This window comes from Pleuronectes platessa, chromosome 10 (assembly GCF_947347685.1).
Source record: "Pleuronectes platessa chromosome 10, fPlePla1.1, whole genome shotgun sequence".
NCBI classification, from domain to species: Eukaryota; Metazoa; Chordata; class Actinopteri; order Pleuronectiformes; family Pleuronectidae; genus Pleuronectes; species Pleuronectes platessa.
In genome coordinates this window covers 12,588,297-12,606,820 of record NC_070635.1, presented here as the reverse complement: position 1 = coordinate 12,606,820, position 18,524 = coordinate 12,588,297, and the positions used below count along the sequence as shown (strand labels likewise).

The following is an 18,524-nucleotide window of genomic DNA, read 5'->3' as shown; positions in this document are numbered from 1 at the left end:
AAATCCAGTAGAGTTGACAGTTTTACTTGTTTGATACCGTCACTGTTAATTTGTTCTTTCACGTGTTGATGTTTTAGAGCGAAGTGATGATTTCACCATTTGCCAAAACGTCTGCAGCTGATCGTGCACGAATGCAACTACTTATACGTAATTCGCCTTAATTAATTTCCAAATCTGTTGGGTAATGGAGGGCAGGGATCAAATCAGATACCAATTTTCATTTGTTACATTTCTTCTAATGAGAAATTGATCGCCATTGGCAAATGAGACGGTTCTGTGACTTCACTCAGAAGGAAAAGTTTCAACTTAAGCAGTTCTGGGAATCCTCATAATGTTTTTCAAACCTCTATATAGGTTTAGCGAATGATGCAGTTTTGAGTCAGGGTCTCTTTAATTCAGGAAGCCGTCAAAAGGCGAATAAAGATATAAAATGTCAAAATTTTTCATGAAGATATCTAAAAATGAGGGGGGCATATACTTTATGTTTTTGTTTGATATTTCGTTGTGTATATTTTGTTGATTTGTCTACATACATAATCCAAAATGTTTTGAACAATGTTCACCAAAATCCAAAATCTTATTCAAGGTAATAGGATATTTCATTTTGGTTACCATGCTGTCATATCTGCTTTACCTGTGGCGCTACTACAACTCCCAGTCCAAACAACATATCGCCAGCCAGTTAGCCAGTCAGCTGTTTTTTACTTCCACTGTTTATATCTGTAATGCATCACGTTTATTCATTGCTGTTGGTTGTGTGAGTAAAATGTAATGCATGACCTCAACTGTGAACATGATTTGCACCTGAGTCGTATCAGGAGGTTTTCATCAGCACTAGTGTTGATAACAACAACTCGTATGATCCCACCCTGCTGCACAAAGTTATCAAACCAGGTATTTTGTTATTGTTTCGATTCAGAGACTCCTAGTGGCCGAAGTAACATATTGACACACATTAAGATGTACTTGTTAACAATTCTTCAAATTAAGATATATATTGTGCTGGTGTGTGTTTGACCTCTTTTACACCAGACTAAGCAGGTAGCCTATACGCAGGCTTTTCATACACACTCAACTCACAGTTTGCCTTTTTTTTTTTCTTTGTGCATCACGTTTGACATCACAGGCAGCATCAACAACTGAGGCGCTCTCCTCCCTGGCCATCATGTATCCATCACTGCCGATCAGAGCCAGACCTGATTAAAACATGTGTCTTCTGCAGTCACCTGACCCGGGAGAGGATGCTGATTGAATCAATTTTCCATTGCAAACCAAAGCCAGATGTTAGCAGGTGTTGCTGTGCTTTTTGACCAGTGGAAAGGGGCTCTATATTCTGTAACAGGCCTATTATAGGTGATTAGTTTATTGCTACAATATTCTACATTTTCCAACAATCAGTCTTTTTCTCTCCATCATTAAATATTTTCAATTAGATTTTTATTCAAGTCTCCACGTGGGTTTTGCTATCTTAAAATGCAATGACTGTCATTTCACCGGAATAAGTGTTTTAAATACCCTCCCCACGACGCCCGCCCAGCCAATAGCGGGTCCCTGGGGGCGGGGGCCGCTGGGCCCCCCCTGGCAAGCGTCTGAGGCAGAGGGGCTCCTCCGACTCAGCTCCTGCCAGATTCGGGGTATAGGCTACTCCCCCCACCAGATGACTGTCAGTGCGCATTTCCTACTGGAAAGAGGCAGCGAGAAGTAAACGGAGGAGACCGACAGGGGAAGAGAGAGTGTGAGGGAGAGAAGGAGAGAGATATAGAGAGAGAGGGAATCCAGCGGAGAGGCAACTTCACCCGGGGTTTATCACCGCGCCGTGCCGGAGACGAGAGGTCGCTTCCAAGCGCAGCATGATCGAGCTGGTTCAAAAGTGACCGCGGACCAAGCATCTGACTGAGGCGCCTGTCGGCTGCTGGACTGCTGGAGAGCCCAGTGACAGGTGAAGGGAGCCCGAGGCAGAAGACACAGCGGAGGAAAGTTACCAACTATGGAGATGCTCTGTTGACTGAGACTTTACGCACTGCTTGGACCATCCAGAATCATTTCCCTGGACTGGATTTTTACTACAGACGAATCCCAGTGCGCTTGTCCGTCCGGTGATACTCCAGTGCCGCGGAGGACCAACACCAGCCCAGTAGCGTGTATAGACGGAGCGAGCGAATCCTTCCACGCAACCAAAAAACAAACAATCAGCGGCCAGAGCAACTAAAATGCCTGCGTTATACCTCATCTTTTGCCTTATGGCCACAGGTAAGAAGCACTTTTTGTTTGCATCTCTCACGCGGGGCTATGTTGGATGGAGAGGATGGACCGCGCTCCGTGCTGGCGCGCTGCGTCAAGCCATCCAGTGCGCTGATGTACGGGGGCATCTAATCTGCTGCAGTGCCACACTCCACTGCTGTTAATTACCACTAAATGTTTGATTAGTTTTTAAAAGAGTGATTAGTCAGGAGGCTCCAGCGACTAAGAGTCGACCCGCAGCGCCGCTGAACGATGCGGGGCAGCTGGGGTCGTTTCTGGTGCGGGTTCGAACGTGTGACAGAGACGGTCTCTGTTGTAGTGGCTGGGCACCAGGCTACGGATGCACACGGCGCACGAACGGAAAGATAACTTATTCGACGGGAGTCGCTGCTCCGGAGTGCGGCGCGTGTGCGTATCCAACCATGTGTCCATTCACAATAACATTTTATTGTGTTTTACATGAGGATGAAATTCTCGACTTTTTAAACAGCTGTGGGGAGATACAACAACAGCGCGTAGAAATGTGGCAGCGCCGCGCGGAGATCTCGAAATCTCTACCCCTCCGAAGTTCAACGGTCCCCGCGTTGATTTCTATCAAACAGTAAAACTAAAGCGAGCGGTTTAAGACTGATGAAACGATGTGAAAATGGAGTGACGTGGTCCGGATCTGAAGCTGCGCTCGTTGAGTTGTACTCCGGCACAATCGTGGGCACTGTGAACGGTGCGTAAAATGGATAGAAAAAGGTGCGCAGGGTGCACGGCTTCGCGGGGACAGGCTGCGTTTGTGATGGAGCAAGGCAGATAGATTGAGCGAGAGTGGGGGAAGACAGAGGGAGAAAGCATTTGTTGTTCCTGGAGACACAACGCACCTGTCTGCCCCCATTTGCCCCCTCACCCCTTCTGCGTTTTATGAGAAACTCTGAGTTACTCCGTTTGTTAATGAATCCTGTTGCCAAAAAAAATAAAACATTCCACATATTTCTACTCAAATTACTGTGTATCTATAGAAATCAAATGTATGAGGAAAAGGACACAAATAATATATATAAGCAGTTTTGAGAAGTTTTTTCAACTGTCGTTCTGTCACAAAGACACAGAAAATAAGATCTCTATTTTCCCCCGTATAAATAAATTCACATTGAACACACAGACGCTCGGAGCAGCTGGTACAATTAACTCTTATAATTTAGTGCTGCAAATGTCTTGAATCCCCCCAAAAAATCCTCAGCAATTAACACTGAGCAACTGTTAACTTCTCAGCTTTTTCCCCCAGAGTTGTTGATAAACCAGTGCGAGGTGTTAACCCTCAACACCCAACAGACTGACACATCTTCTCAGCCCGCGACAAAGCAGAGAACATTGAAATCTTTTCAGGCTTTTTAAAAAACATTTATTTTCCTTCACCAGTCACACCGTGTGAAGCTTCCAGATGGAATCACATGGAGTTCCACATAACTTTAAAGATCACAAATGGCAGGGCGTGCTCAGTAGCCATTTGTTGTGAGTACGTCTTTACCTTCAGGCTCGGTTCCGCATGGTTTTGCCATTACTCAATGCTGGGGGGGGAGGGATTTGACACCAGTAGAACTCTGCTCCCTGACAGACTAGCAACAGCTGGATGGGAAAAGGCGGTAGCCAGACAGTGGCATATTTTCCCCCCAAACACACACACACACACACACACACACACACACACACACTTACATATAATACAAATGGTAGCAGCTGCCCTAATTAGAACCTAAGAGACCCTAGACCTCATTTATTGTGCCAGTCCTACAGTCACCAATGCTCATAATTGGTTGCCCTCATAAATGTCTTTTACAGGATCAAAAATTTGGCCACGGCACACAGCTTCCCATGGAAATCTATACCATAGTGCATAAGTTTATACGTATGCAGCCTTGTACAACACTGATCATTTCGTTTCTCGGAGAGTCCCCTGGCTCCCGGAGGAATTGGATTCCACACTGCATCAGTATTCTGAGTAATCTTCAGTGAGCTCTTCTTTGGAACCTTTTGCTTTGGGTCGCCGGCGTCTCATCGGGCCAAGTTCAAAGGCTGCGAGCTGAGATTACAAGTTTTCTCTCCCTTCCTCTTAAGTCACGTCGCCCCTCATGTCTCACTGTAGTGAACCGCCATGGAAATGTTCCACCTTGCCTCCTCTCACAACTCTTTTGCCCGGTTACAGAATATGTGACTATGGAACACGAGCACATGAGAGCGAAGCTGTTAAATGGGCCGGAGGCGCCCGGCAGACTTTCACCAAAGGTTGAAAGCTTGACTCACACAAACCTCTACTCTACTGAAATCTAGCCGAGGAAGTTATAAGGCCTGACTGTGCCCCCGTCTCCCCACCCCATCATCCTTCCCTTCACCATTACCACAGATTTGTCTGTTCCTCATGTAACCCAGATCTGTTTGTGGATGCGGTGGCAACATGGCCCAAGTTGTTTGTTTTGGGGAACTGTGCATATTCTATGAACTGCAGTTCTGTCGCCCTTTGAATTCTTGTGAAAGCAGTAGGGCCAGGCAGAGGGAGACCGAGTTTAAAACCGGGGAGGGGTGGAGGAAGGGGGGGGGGGGGGTCGTGTTGCAGGGATAAGACTCGGATGTGTCACCAGCGTCTTGATGATTAAGCTGACAAGCAGCGGGGAAACACTGAGGAAGACCGCTGAGCATCGTTAACCTTTTCTCCATCTTGTTACTCTTGTCTCTCTCTGTCACACCAGCGCACAAACATGCTCTCTATCACTCCCTCTACTTTTTTACTCAGCCTCATTCCCAGCATATGCCTCTGTGATACCAAGAGACGGAGAATGGGAGAGGGTAAGTGCTAGGAAGTTTGGAAGCAGGAGCCCCAGCCAGCCGATGAGTTAGATACGAGGTGCAAAGTAGTGCAGACGCAGCAGAATTCGAACACAGCAGAGTCTTGAACACAAGTGTCTTGCATTATTTAGGAGACATAGTCATGGCAAAGTTATAGATGAATTTTGGCCTACTTTGATTTCTTGTCTCTGTGTAATGGTTTTCGCTGCCGGCGTGTTGTACTGAACATGAATTTAGATTTACTTGTGGCCACAAATAAAATGTAAAGATCCATTTTTCTTGTTCTAGCTACAGCTATATGTTAATCTATATCCAAGATTTGTGTGGTAGTTCTCCAAAGCATTTTTAACAAACGGCATTACTTGTGGAAAGCTTCTCGATTTTCACCTTCACAAATCATTTGGTCGTGCAGACTCACACTCACACTCACACTCACACTCACATACACAAACAGGCGGTAACGAATGTTCGAGATCTTAAACAATGGCCTGCTGCTTCCTCTCATCCTGAAGACATGTCATGCACTCTTGCCATTGTCTTTCTGCCCTTCTTCATAAACAGATATCCTCCCTCTCCCCCTTCCCACTCACTCACTGGCTATGTGCAGAAAAGGAGAAACTGGAAGGAGAAAGGAAACAATGGAGCTTCATAATGTTGCCTGTCTCTAATCAGCTTCGCCACACGGGTAAACACAGATAAAGAACTTGGCAGTGTGTCCTGAGGCTTCGCTATCAGCTGTTAGCAACCTAACTGGATGTCTACGCCGCTATGGCTCAACACAGGAAGCCCAAGTATAGTCATGCAGGTAGCCAACTACGGATGACACTTGGCCCCTTCCAGTATTATTTTTACCTCTCCCCGCCTATCCTCTTTTTGTCTTCGCTTTCTCCTTGTGTCTGTCTCCGCACATCCTCACCTTGTCTTCCTCGGGGCCAGTCGAAGGATACGGGGAGGAAATGACAGGGAACAGGACAATGGAGGGGCCATGTCAGCTTCCTGCCATTGCCTGGAGTCTTCTTCCCCAGCTTGAGCACTTCAGGCTGTATTAGAAGTGTACAGACTGGTGGGGAGAACACAAACTTGTTTACTCTTGTATTCCCCTGTACAAACGCTGTAATGGAAAGAAAAGAGAGAGGGGGAGAAACCGGGATTAATTCTGTGCATGTCATTAAAACAGCCCCTGAGGGAAACAGTCACGTTTATACAGTGGAAGCTATTTTCAGAAAGACTTGGATTGCATTTATCTCTCCCAAATATTCAAGTGTCACTTCCTTCGAGAGAGATGTATCACCATTTCAAAAGACCCCAAGCCCAGAATCCAACATACAACAGCAAAATTGCAGACATACTAGACTGCACATTCATTTTTATTTTCTAATCAATTCCTGCCCTGCAAAACAGGAATTTCATATCTCCTGCGGAGACACAGAAACCAACAGCAAATTGAAATTTATCTTCTGCGTTGCAGCAATATCTGTTCCCGTGTTATCTTCACCAGCCGTGTTCCTTAACCTTGTATTGGAGATAGCTCTGTTGGAGAGGGATTCTGGCAGCCGGGGCTTAGGAAAAAGAAAAGTTCAGTTAGGAATACCATCAGTCAAAATGTATTTAACAATACACGCTGATTTACTTTACATATATTTCGGTTCTCCTTGTATGAAATTTGACTGTCACTCATTGAACAGAAAATCTGAAGTATTCAGCATAGTGTACGAGGGCTTGTGGCATGTGCAAATCATCAGGAAAATGACTCACAAGGAGCTCACGGAAGCAACACCCTTAACACATATGCACACACTCGCAGAGGTCAAGGGCACACACTGGGGCAGGGGATGATGAGCTGAGATGAGTGTTTGGCATCTTCAGGGCTGTGTGCCCTTTCTGGAGCGATTCGTCAAAGTCCAACTGTCTAATTAATGATGCTTCAGTTCTCAGGACATGTCATCTCCTTATCCAACTAGGGGTAAAAACACATCGAAGGAAACAAGAGATTGCCTGCCTGCTGTTCACTGTGTTAGTTATGGAAACAGTGCATATGCTTTTGGGACTACATACCCCAAGTATTCATTCCTTGAAGTCCAGCCCCCTCCTCCTTATTGTTCTTTTCATCTCTCCTTCCCCTCAGTTCAAACTGCCAGAAACGCCAGTGCTAATATTGTGTTAGTGACTCAACCATTAACCAAAATAGAGCACTGCCTGTAGCTTAGTTGCTTCTTCTTCCTCTGCACAGTGGAAGACGGCTCTGTGTTGTTGTAGGAGGCTGGGTGAAGGGTTGGAGAAAGCGTACTCATGTGTTTTATTTCCTTTTTGTTTTTTCTGGGGGGGGGGGCGATCGGGGCCAGATTTCAGACAGAACTCAGTAACTCACCCTGGGAGGTCTGTGAGAGAAGTCAGCCAATTTGCTTTCAACTGCGAGGGACGTCAGTCAAACTTTATCGATCAAGCTTTTAAATGTGGTTCCGTCCATGGCAAAACATGTTAATGTCATTTAGCCGTGTGGCGACATAAAGCACGTTGAGGTGTGTGGGCGGTGGTTGAACCGACCGGAGGGCAAGGTGGGTCTCTCCGCTGTCGCCAGAAACTGCAATGGGCCCAGCAGGAGAAGTGGGGGGGAGGGAGGGGTAGAGGAAGAAAGAAAAAGAAGGCAGAGAGGTCAAAGGGATTTACTGCCAGGAGCCTAGAATTTCAGGTAATGGATACGCTTGTATTGGTGTAAACCAAACCTGCTGTTTTTCTTACAGCATGGCAGAGGTGAAAAAAACAACAAAGGTGCAACTGCCTGCAAGTCTGAGGGGGATTAATAGAAAGCTGATATTTCAACACCCCGGGCTAAACATTAGATCTCAGGTGTCCACGTGGACATGCAGAAAGGGGTTGTGTATGTGTGCATGTGTCAGTGTGCGAGTGTAGTTGTGGATAGGGGGTGTTATGAGGGTGAGGTATAAGTAAGGTATATAGTGGGAGCCTTCTCTGCTTCTGCCACATTCCTGTGAAGCTGCAGCCAGGAGGGCAACAACACTTGGCTAAGTGCTTCCCTAGCTGGCTGAGGGGAACCCAACACCCCTGCTGGAGGAGGCACCCAACCATTGTTCCAGCACATTGCACCCATCTGACTGAGGCTTCCTAGAGCTGTGCAGATCCCAGGGGGCTGGAAAGTGAACGAAGCAGAGGAGGAGAGGGACTGATTGTTCCCTGCTCAGACTGTCCACAGATGGGACTACGGCACAGGATGCTGGCTGTTTGCTTTAGAAAGTCCCAGGCGTTGGCTTTGCAGTCGTGGTGTGCAGAATGCTCTGGGGATAAAGGAGAGGAGAGGAGAGTGTGCCAGTGGAGACAACAGCAGGGGAAGGGAAAGAGAGAGTGGGGCAGAGAAAGAGAAAGAGAAGGAAAGGGATGGAAAAAGGACCCTGCCTAATATGATGTCAGTGTGAATATAGTGTCAGTGCCAAGAAGGGAAGACAGATGATACAGCCATACAATGATAGGGTAGTTGGGCGAGAGAGTGTGCAAGTCCTCCCCTGTTCCCAAACAGAGACATATAGAGCTGGAGATAATGGAGAAGGGGGGGGAGAATAAAGAGAGTAAGTGAGGAAGGGAAGAGGAAGGGATGAGATGCAGGGAACCCAGGCTGCATCCATCATGTGGTTTGGTGCAGAAGCCATTTGTACCTATTGTTCTCCATAATTTGTTTTCTCAGAGCCTGCAACGGGAGGGGTGACGGGCAGAGACAAAGCTACCGAAGCCATTTATTTTTGCACTAATTACATAAGTGAGACAGCATAATTAGATGTATAGCTAAATAGACAATAGGCTGAGAGGGAGATGCACAGAGGGAGATAGACAGGGAGGTGTAGATGAATTCAAATTGACGAGAGGCATGGGCCACTGCATTTTAACATTCAAGAGTGCAAGAGAACCCGTTAAAAGGAGTAAAGGGGATGGAGAAGGATAAAGGGAAAGGAAAAGGGAGAGTAGAGGCGATGGAAGGGATAAAAGATAAGAGGGAGGGAGAGAAAAGCCCTCTTCACAGACTGCACTTTGAGGTGCGCCCCAATGCTGCTGGAATAGTCCCCTCATTTAATACACCTGCTAAGCAGGAGGAGAAAGAGAGATATAAGGAGATGCAGTAAAGAAAAGGAGAAAAGGGCAAAAGAGAAGAGAGGAGACAGGAGACAGATTGCATCTCTGCTTCTTCAGATCAAAGGCAGAGAGTGGGTACAGAAAGCTGTTTGTTGTGGCCTGTTTGGGAGGGTCTCTGTCTGAGGAAGGTCATGGGGGGGACCTGGCCTGCTTTTCTGTGTGGGCGGTATTACCCTTCAACATGCCAACCCCTCCAAGGAATCACAGGCTACTTGGTCCACAGCCATGACAATTTTATTTGTGAGAACTTTCATGTTCAAAAGCTACAGGAAAGCCATTCAAATGATAGAGGTGGTCCGGTAAAAGAGAAGTTTATTGACACCAGCACAGTTTTGAAAAAATTATTTAAAAAAAATGTCAAATTATCTGGAAACTGAAACTGTGTGAGCAAATGCTGTTTTGCATCTGCTCTGTTTCCCGTGTAGCCAGTGCGTGGGTGTGTTCAGCATGTCACCGGTCTTTCAGGACTGTGATACAGGGAAAGATAAATAGGCTCTTAATGAAGCCACTCAATCACAGGCCAGTTAAAACAGCTGACCACAGATTGAGGGGCTGTCAGGCCTGATTGGAGGCCCTATTGAAGAGGGAAAGTCTTGAGCCGTCACACTTTAGATTATCCATTCAGTGCACTATAGACCCTGGCCTAGCTCCCCTTCTTTCTATAAACAGTCCACTGACACACCATAGTACCTCAAGTCAACTCTTTGATTGTACTGTGGAGTTCTTTAAAAGCCAATTTAAGCTCAGTCCTTTGTTTAACTCCCCGGGAACTCAAGCTGGGTCATATTGTATTAGTTGTGTTTGTAAGTCCGTGTGTGTGTGTGTGTGTTTAAACTTTTGGTTTTATGTCAGCTGTCATTGAGCATGTGATTTTTTTGTTAAAAAAGAACAGGCACAGACCAGTTTTTTGAGGGGTGGAAAAGAGGGTGCATGAGAGAAATCAATGGCCCAATTCAACCTTTTACAGCCATGACTGTTGCTGTAATGGAGTGGAAATGCACAGTGGTCATGAGGATCCCTTTCTTACCTCCAGGCTCGGCTCAGAACTGAAGCTCCGATTCATTCCCAGTCTCCACCCAGCTTTAATACAGAAAAAAAAAGTGCTCTGAGGATTTCAAAGACTCTCACATGATGGTGACGAGGCAACAGATCTTTCCCTTTTTTGTGAGACGAATGAAACCTCTATTCTGGCCGGTTTTCCAGAGGACAAACATAACACTGGGCTGCAATTTTCCTCAACAAATAATGGCTCCTCTAGTCCTCTCACCTTCCGGCCTTTGCCGCTTTGATCCCAGGTAATGTGTTAACAAGCAACAGGTTGATGGAATACCCATAGCATTAGTATGTGTATTCACACTGAGGTGTGAGAGTGTGTGTCTGTGTGTTTGCACGCACTTGGCTTTGTGTGTGTGTGTGTGTGTGTGTTTTCTCACCAATTAATGAATTGCTTCACATGCCTACAGAGGCGACGATGACCTGTCTCCAGTGGGGCATTGCGCCCCCCCCCCCCCCCCCCCTCTGTGTCAGCCTCAGCCCATGATGGCCATGGTGCTCTCCCACACTAACACGTTAATGAAAACACTCTAATTAGAGCTCGTGGTTCCATATAGGGGACCCTGGAAACCACAGCACCATTGTGAGCTGGGCTAATGAGGGGACAACTCCAACTATGGAGGACTCACTCCACCACTAACAAATACATATACCGAGAAACCTGCCTGGTCTCACAATCAAACTGGCATGGTGGTTAATTGGACAGGAGTTCAAAAACACAAAGAAAAGAACAGGTCGTGTTTTCAGATTTGTGACTACTGCAGGTTCATCTCTTTGCTCCTTCCCATTTAGCGCCCTCACTCCCTCAGGTGGGGCTCCTCCTGAGGGCGATGCAGAGAAATGATTTTGCTTTCCTTCATCCCTCACACCAGATAATTCAATCTGCTCAATATCAAATAATCTCTCCCTATTTTTCAGCTTATTTTAACCTTATCGCTCAAACAGCTACCTCTAGGGCATGAGCCTCGTTCCATCTTGTTGAAAAAGAGGAGGAGAGAAGGGGAGAGGTAGCCCAGGAAAGAAGGATGGCAAATAGCTCTCCAAGGAGCGCTTTTAGAAAGCTTCTGTTTGCCATTCTCTTGGGCCATATGTGAAGCAGCATAGATTGAAAGAAAGGAGAATGGTAAAGGACAGAGAGCTACAGAAAGGGATAAAGGAGGAGGACAGAGACTATCTACAAAAAAGGGGGGGGGGGGGGGGGAGTGTTGGTGATGTGAGTTGTGGTACTTGAGATCTGGTGCTCTAACTTGTGTCCCACAGCACTTAACATGCCCCTAGCCATCTCTCCTGGCAGTTAATTAGAATCCAATAAGGTTGCCGCCTGTTGGTCATTGTTCCTCCAGTGTGTTTACCCTTTGCAGAGGCTCCATTCGCTGCTTAATCTGCCGAGAAGCTGAATGTCAATAGGTCAGGCCAAGACTCCTGAGCCCCGAGAGAGAGCGGGAGACGGAGCGAAGGGGGAAGGAGAAAGGATCAGGGGGATGAAGGAAAGGGGTCAGTCCTCTCGCTTCTCTCAATATTTTTCTTTGCCGTTCCTCAGTCGTTGTTGTTGTCCAGCCCCCTCCCCGTCTCTCTCTCTCTCTCTCGCTCTCTCTCTCTCTCTTGCATCTCCTCTTTTCTTCTTTTCTTCTCACTACTAATCCGTCCTCTTGATTGTTCTAAGCTGCTTTCAGCCAGCCCCTGGGAGGGTGGGGGGTTCTGGAGTCTGTTTTAATTAAGATTTAAAAGAAGACTCCCTCAAGAAGGGAGATTTAAGAGCAGGATGGACTGAGCAGAGTAAACGAGTACAGGTAGGAGAGATTGTGGAGAGGGATCAACAACATCAGAAATCGGTAAAAGGAGAAAGTTAAAAGGCTATTATTTAACACACGTAGAGGCGCACGTTGCACACACCCACACGAACACAGCCAGACTCCAAGGCATTCGAGTGGCTAAGCCAAATGGGATTTATTTTTTTTATTTGTAATCAAGCGGCACAATCTATATAGATTGATCTCAACTTCCTGTGATTCATACCATATCCTGCGAGGGTGATATGGGATCAGCGGTAGCCAGCAGGCAAGCTGAGGGAGTTATCTTCACACTCTGTCTAATGATCGATCATCTCACCAGATGGGCTTATGAGCCTGTAACGCTCCACTTGTTTATCAGAGCCCCGAACCTGAGGCCTCTCAGTAGATGTGACCTGCAAAGAAAGTCTTGCTTTGCAGATGGAGTGATAAAATGCTTGAAAGAGAGAAAGGGCCTCAAGAGACGTGTTTCAAAAGTTTCAAGTTTGCTAAAAAATGCTCTTTGTATTTCGACCAGAAGTGGGGATAGAAGCTGAACTCAGCTCCCTGTGTAAAGTGGTTCTGTTTTGGAGCCAATGTCACCGCAGCGGATGCTCTAGACGGTCCTGTTAGACACTTAATTAACTGGCTTATCGCACCAGGACAAAAGGAGATTTCTCTGTAGAAGCCTGGCCGTCAAAGATACATGCACTGTTACCGTCTAGCATTGCTTTACGTCTACCGTGCGAGCAACGTGTCGCAGACAAAGTGTGTGTCCATTTGTGTGTGTCAGTGGCACTGCAGAGAAGGCGCGTGTTATGTGCGCGTTTGGTAAAACAGTCACATACTACACATCTGCCCCGGCTGCAGACCACACATTCTAAAGACCCTGAAGAAAGCACACACCCCAAAGACAGAGTGCATAATCAAGTGTTTAAGTTCATCAAGCCCTGCACAGACTTTGGTGCAGCCGGTAAATTGTTAAAGGCCACGCAAGGGTCAAGAGCCCAACCCTTGGTATTCTATGCCGTGATACATCCCAACACACAGCCACCATATGTTCGGGGGTTTCATAGTCAATGAGCTGACCCACCCAGCGTGACAAAGACCATTCACACCCAGTCGACTCTGAGGAAATCTGCAATGCCATGGTATGTTGAGGACAGAATGCAGCACCAGTCCAGCCAGTGGCCGTAAGAGAAAAAACAATAGACGACAACGCACAGAGAAGTAAAAGGAGTTTCAGGGGAAGACGGTACATAGACAAAGAACTTTACAAAGCACTTTGAGCTGATAAACATTAAAAATGATCTCGCCCTCAGCTTGCTGCAGCTTCATCGTTTGCCTCCTTCAAAGCCCCCCGAGACTCTCCCAGCACACTCGGCCCCCGTCACTCACTACTCCGTTAATAAGGCCAGCAGTAAACGCCAGGAAAGATATGCAGGGATGAAAGATCCTTCTCTCATGTTCTGGCTTTGAGGATGTGTTTCCGGGTGTCAGGGGGAGGTGGGGGAAATGCAGCTTTATAGAGTAATGCTGCATTTTAATAGAAACAATAAACCCATCGGCTTATGAAACAATATGTTGTGTCCCATATCCGGATGTGTAGTAGCTCTTGGGACGTTTGGAAGGCACGGGAAACCCCCCCCCCCCCCCCCCCACCTCTACTAAGCTGAAGGTATAGAAGAAGCACATGTTAAAGAATAAGATGTGCTGAGCTGGTCCGTGGGGTGGTGTCTCACACATATATTTTTAACAGCGACGATTAATATGTGGGGAAAAAAGGTCAAACTTGACTTGAAATGGCCCGGTATATCACAGCTACTCTCTGAGCCTTATTTCATACATCAATCCCTGCTGTGATGTCTCATCAGACTGGTCACACAGGAGAGACCCACGCTGCACATTATCAAAGATTGATGGGGTGTCCTAGTTAAAGACAGGGGGAGGAGAGACGACTGGTTAGGGAAGGGGACTTCACGTCACCCTCAGCCCTTTTCAGAGGTGTTGATCTCGCGTGGCTCGTCACAGCTCGATGCAAAAACATCAACGCTGCTGTTGGCAAATCTTATGTCGGGCTTCGCTCCTTCATAACCTCGAGTACCGGACTCCGACATGATGGAACTCGCAAATGCAGCATTTTAAGGGCAGTGTTCTCACACACGACCGCGCTGGCTGACTCAGGAAGCTCAAGACGAGGGCTGAGTCTTCCATCTCCTCCCATCCGCCCTCTTCCTCATCCTCCCTTCCAAACGGAAGACAAAACAAACCGACAGAACAAACAAGGCAGATTATCCTAGATCCTTTTTTCTCGAACACACACCCTAACCATCCCTTATATCCACCGTTCACCATCATGCTACCCGTTTTCTTGTTCAGAGTGCTTGCTTAATAATTAATTGATTAATTAGTTCGCTCATTAATCATTTATTCATTAATCATGGCCTGATTTTTCTAGAGGAAGCAGCGCAATCTGAACAAAAACCCTGACTTCACATTTCACTCTAATTATGCTCCTTTACTAATCAACGCTTAAGAATTGAAGTTTCAGGAAATTAGTTTTCCCCTTCCCTTCTTTTTCTCAGCACAAAGCAGGATGTATTGAGGGTTGGCAGGTAACATTTTTTTTCCAGCTCTTTCTTGTGCTCTGGTAGCTCTTAGTCATCAGAAAATTTAAGTGAATCTTTGAACTTATAGACACTGTGACATTTGATGTTAAATTAATAGTTGTCTTTTCTCCAGCTCCCGATGAAAGGGAGCAGAGATTCTGGTCACAGACTAACCACAGACATTGATTAATAAATGGCAATTTGAAGGCCGTTTGTACGAGCAGAGAGGTGGCAGCGTTGTGAATCACACACTTATTGTTTTCACAGGATCTATGGCTCTCCTGGGAGTGGAGGTAATTTGTTTAATCGCCAGGAGTTATGTTCCCTGGACAGAGAGATGGGACGATAGGACAGTTCAGAGACCGCTCCGGTAATGTGGAGAAGCAACGTGAGGAGAAACATTTTAAGCAGGTTTAATTAGAAGTGTTTGTGTTCCTTTGTGTTCCTGTTGGATGCAGAGTTCACAACACAGCTCAGCCGCTTTCTCTGAAGAGGCTCTTGTCAGCCGCTGACAAAAAAGAATTATGCATCAAATTAAAGGGAGCTCCAGTGAAATGGAGGCAAGTCGGGCATTAACCTCTAAGCTTTAAAAAGCACACATATTAAGCAACACTAATGAGACACTCATTGAGCTGGCTGTGTTTTATATTCAAAAACACACAAAAGCACAGCTTTGACTTCGGTGTGCCATTGCTGCCTCTGAGTGCGTCTCGCTCTTATTCATCTCACCAGCAGCAAACCCAGCACAAGTGAACAATAGCGTATATGGCCCTTTTACTCTAATGAGATTCATACATTTACAACATTACCACCCTCATTAAAAAAATAATAATAAAGGAAAAAAGTATTAATTATGAAACGCACTACTTCCTATCATGAAGAGCCAAGGGGGTCTCCACTGGGCTCAATTAGGAAGAGTAGGCCGCAAATCCCTAGACTAAATTAATTGACACCCCAGGGCATTCGGCCCAGAGTCCCAGTACAGAATCTATGTAGAGGATTCCTTTGTTTTCATTTCCACTGCCTTTTAGAAAAAGCAAGAGATGGAGGCAATTTTACCATTATCTTGTCATGGTTTTGTGGATTTTTAATCTGTTATTAATATATATATTTATATGTTAAGCTTACTTGTCGTGTCTACATCAGGGAAAAAAGATTTCCTCTTATTTTTTTTAATCCTGTCCCATCTTTGAGTTCCCTCTCCGTCACATGATGCACACTGTTGCTGTTCTATCCTCCATGTCAACTGTTACGCACACACTAAACCAGGGCTTTTGCAAACGGCACAAGAAGTTAATGATTTAAAAGCACAGTAAATTATACTGAAAGCCCTTCCATCCAAACACTGCTGAAAGAGGAGGAGGGAGCCGGAGAGCGAAATTGCGACATAGAGAGGCAAAGGGAAAAAAAGTAGTGTGTGGGGGGAGGGGGGGGGGGGGGGGGGGGGGGATGAAGACAGAAAAGGGCTGGAACAGTGACACAGATCCAACAAGCAGCTGTCTTGCAGTTAAAACACCAGGGGGTAAGCAGGAACCGAATGACAAGACTAGCTCAATCACCATCTTGTCAACACTGCTGGCTGATGTGTACAGACAATTTCATACCGCCACCACCGGCTCCCTCCTCTTTTCTCCCCTCTTTTTATTGGCGTTTTTATTTCCTGTCCTCCTGCCAGCCAGCCAGGCAGTCACTTGCTATCTGTCTACCCGGGAGTCAGCTCTCAGCTCTCTGGCTCCTGGCTTCAGAGTGGGGGGGGAGCTGCTTTAAAAGCCGTGCTAGAATTATACTCGGAGAGATGCCTCTGCCCACTGGAAACCCTAAAGATATGGGGCCGCGTGTGTGACAGTGAGCGTGCGTCTGCGAGTGGCGAGAAGACAGTGCAAGAACGAGTGTATTTATGGCACATTGTCGGGCACTGCAGCACAGTGAGTGCGCAAACCATTCACACACACTCACACACAGACTATGTCACATCAGCACTCTTGCCCCCCCTCCCTCCTTTCTCCTTCCCTTCTTCCTCTCCCTGTATGCATACCACTCTATTACTCTATCCACTGCATCTGCTGTAGCAGGTACCCAGGGAGAAACTCTGCCGCTGCTTGCCCATGCGATCAGCCTCGCTGCGGCCCTGATGTGTGTAGTGCCCCATTCCAGCAGAGAGAAACCCGGTGGTGACAGCCTCGGAGACAGACTGATTACAGCGTTCCATCAGTCCCCCTCTCAGGCCGGCTCCTTTTTTCAATTGGAGGCTGACAAGAGCCCACTTTTTCCATTTTTACTTTACCTCAGTTTTCCTGTCTTTTGAACGTGCAGCAGCAGCTCTTTTTTTTTTTTAACCCTGTTGTTCCCCCTGCCCCGCTTTCTTGAGTGTTGTGTTGACAAGCTGACACAAACCCCTTTGATTTTCGCACCGGGGATGCAGGGAGCGAGAGAAGGGGACACGGGATACAGGAAAGAGGAGAGGAAGAGGTGCGCAGAGAAAGTGCACGGGAGAGAGGCTGGCAAGAGATGACAGCTGACATGGAGTCTGGATAAAAGCAGAGTGATGGCAGAAAGGGCCATGGAGAAAGCAAATCAACAATTAGTAACACCTTATATAACTCTCAAAGGGTCCCTGCTAGGCATTGATTTCAAGGATCATGGCTCACTGACTGTAGACATACGAGTGCCTAACAGAGGAATGAGAGGATGGGGCTGGATTGCAGAGGCATGCAGGAATTTAAGAGAATGCCCTGGGTGGGGGTATCATCAGTGCGGCAAGGGGGGCCGGGCGGATGAGCGGGTTCACTCTCTAAAAAGGGTCTAGGTCTGAGCCAAGATTTTCCACAATGGAATAAAGGCTGAAAGGGGAGGCTAGGAGGATTAAACTCCAGCAAAACAGCTCTTAAAAAGCTGTTAGACTGCAATTTGGGCACAAAAACGCAGAATGGGAGAAAAGATAGTGAGAGTTGGAGGGAGGGAGGGAGGGAGGGCAGCTGGAATGCAACGCGGTAGGGAAGGGATTGAAAAGAGTCCCGGCCGCATGGAGGTAAGAAAGCGGAGGCCATCTGCACAGGCACAATCTGAAGCTTCCAACGATCCAAGTCGAAAGAAAAACACTGACGTGCCGCTCCCACATGTTGTGCATGTGTTGGGTGCCACAAGTTGGTGGGTGGTATCTGCTGTTGGCCCCCCCTTCAAGCCCTCAGAAGTTCTGTAGGACTCATGTTAATGAGCTTAGTAGCCAAATCAAACATGAGATGGGTGCAGGGTGCCCTTTGGGACATAATCTTCGGTTCAGCTACCTCAGCAATACTGTCTGTGTGTATGTACATGCATACACAAGCACACACGCAGGAAGAGGAAGACAAAAGAGCCTGACTCAAAACAAAGGGATAATAATTCCATACAGAGAGAAATGGAGCTTGCATTTTCCAGCCCGATTTAGAAGCCTTATCTAGACAAGGCACAATGGATGGCATTTGGGGAAAAGGGTTGTTTATTCCAAGCTTGACACTTTTTTGCCAATTGCCCTGTTTTGTGCCGTTTTTTTTTCTTCGTCTGGTTCTCCTCCTCATTTTCTCCTCTCTGGCTCTTATTGTGGAATACTCACACCAGCCAGGCTCCGAATGTTGCCTCCACCTCCGGGCAAGAATGCAAGCAGATATCGGGCGCTATTTTTTAACATTTTGAATTATTACTGCAGGGAGCAAATTGTCCAGTCAAGTTGAGAGCACTTATATTTATAGAGCCCACAGGACTGGATGTTGCACTCTTTGCACCGGATGGGAATGAGGACATGGAATAAAATCAGGACTAAAATAGAGACTCTGCGAACGCAGCTTGGAGCCTCTTAAGAGTAAATGAACATATGCAGCTGAGTGTCATTGTAAAAGCACGGTGA

The 18,524-nt window shown here is 46.7% G+C and overlaps 1 protein-coding gene across 1 annotated transcript in view; it reads left to right on the top strand.

Annotated features, from left to right (window-relative positions):
* Window positions 1-1,633: 1,633 nt before the first annotated feature.
* Window positions 1,634-18,524, top strand: part of kirrel3l (kirre like nephrin family adhesion molecule 3, like) — a 31,918-nt gene continuing 15,027 nt past the window's right edge. The window contains exon 1 of the mRNA XM_053432613.1: window positions 1,634-2,250. Within this exon, the coding sequence (XP_053288588.1) occupies window positions 2,211-2,250 (40 nt within the window). The 5' untranslated portion in view covers window positions 1,634-2,210. The remainder of the gene's footprint in view (window positions 2,251-18,524) is intronic.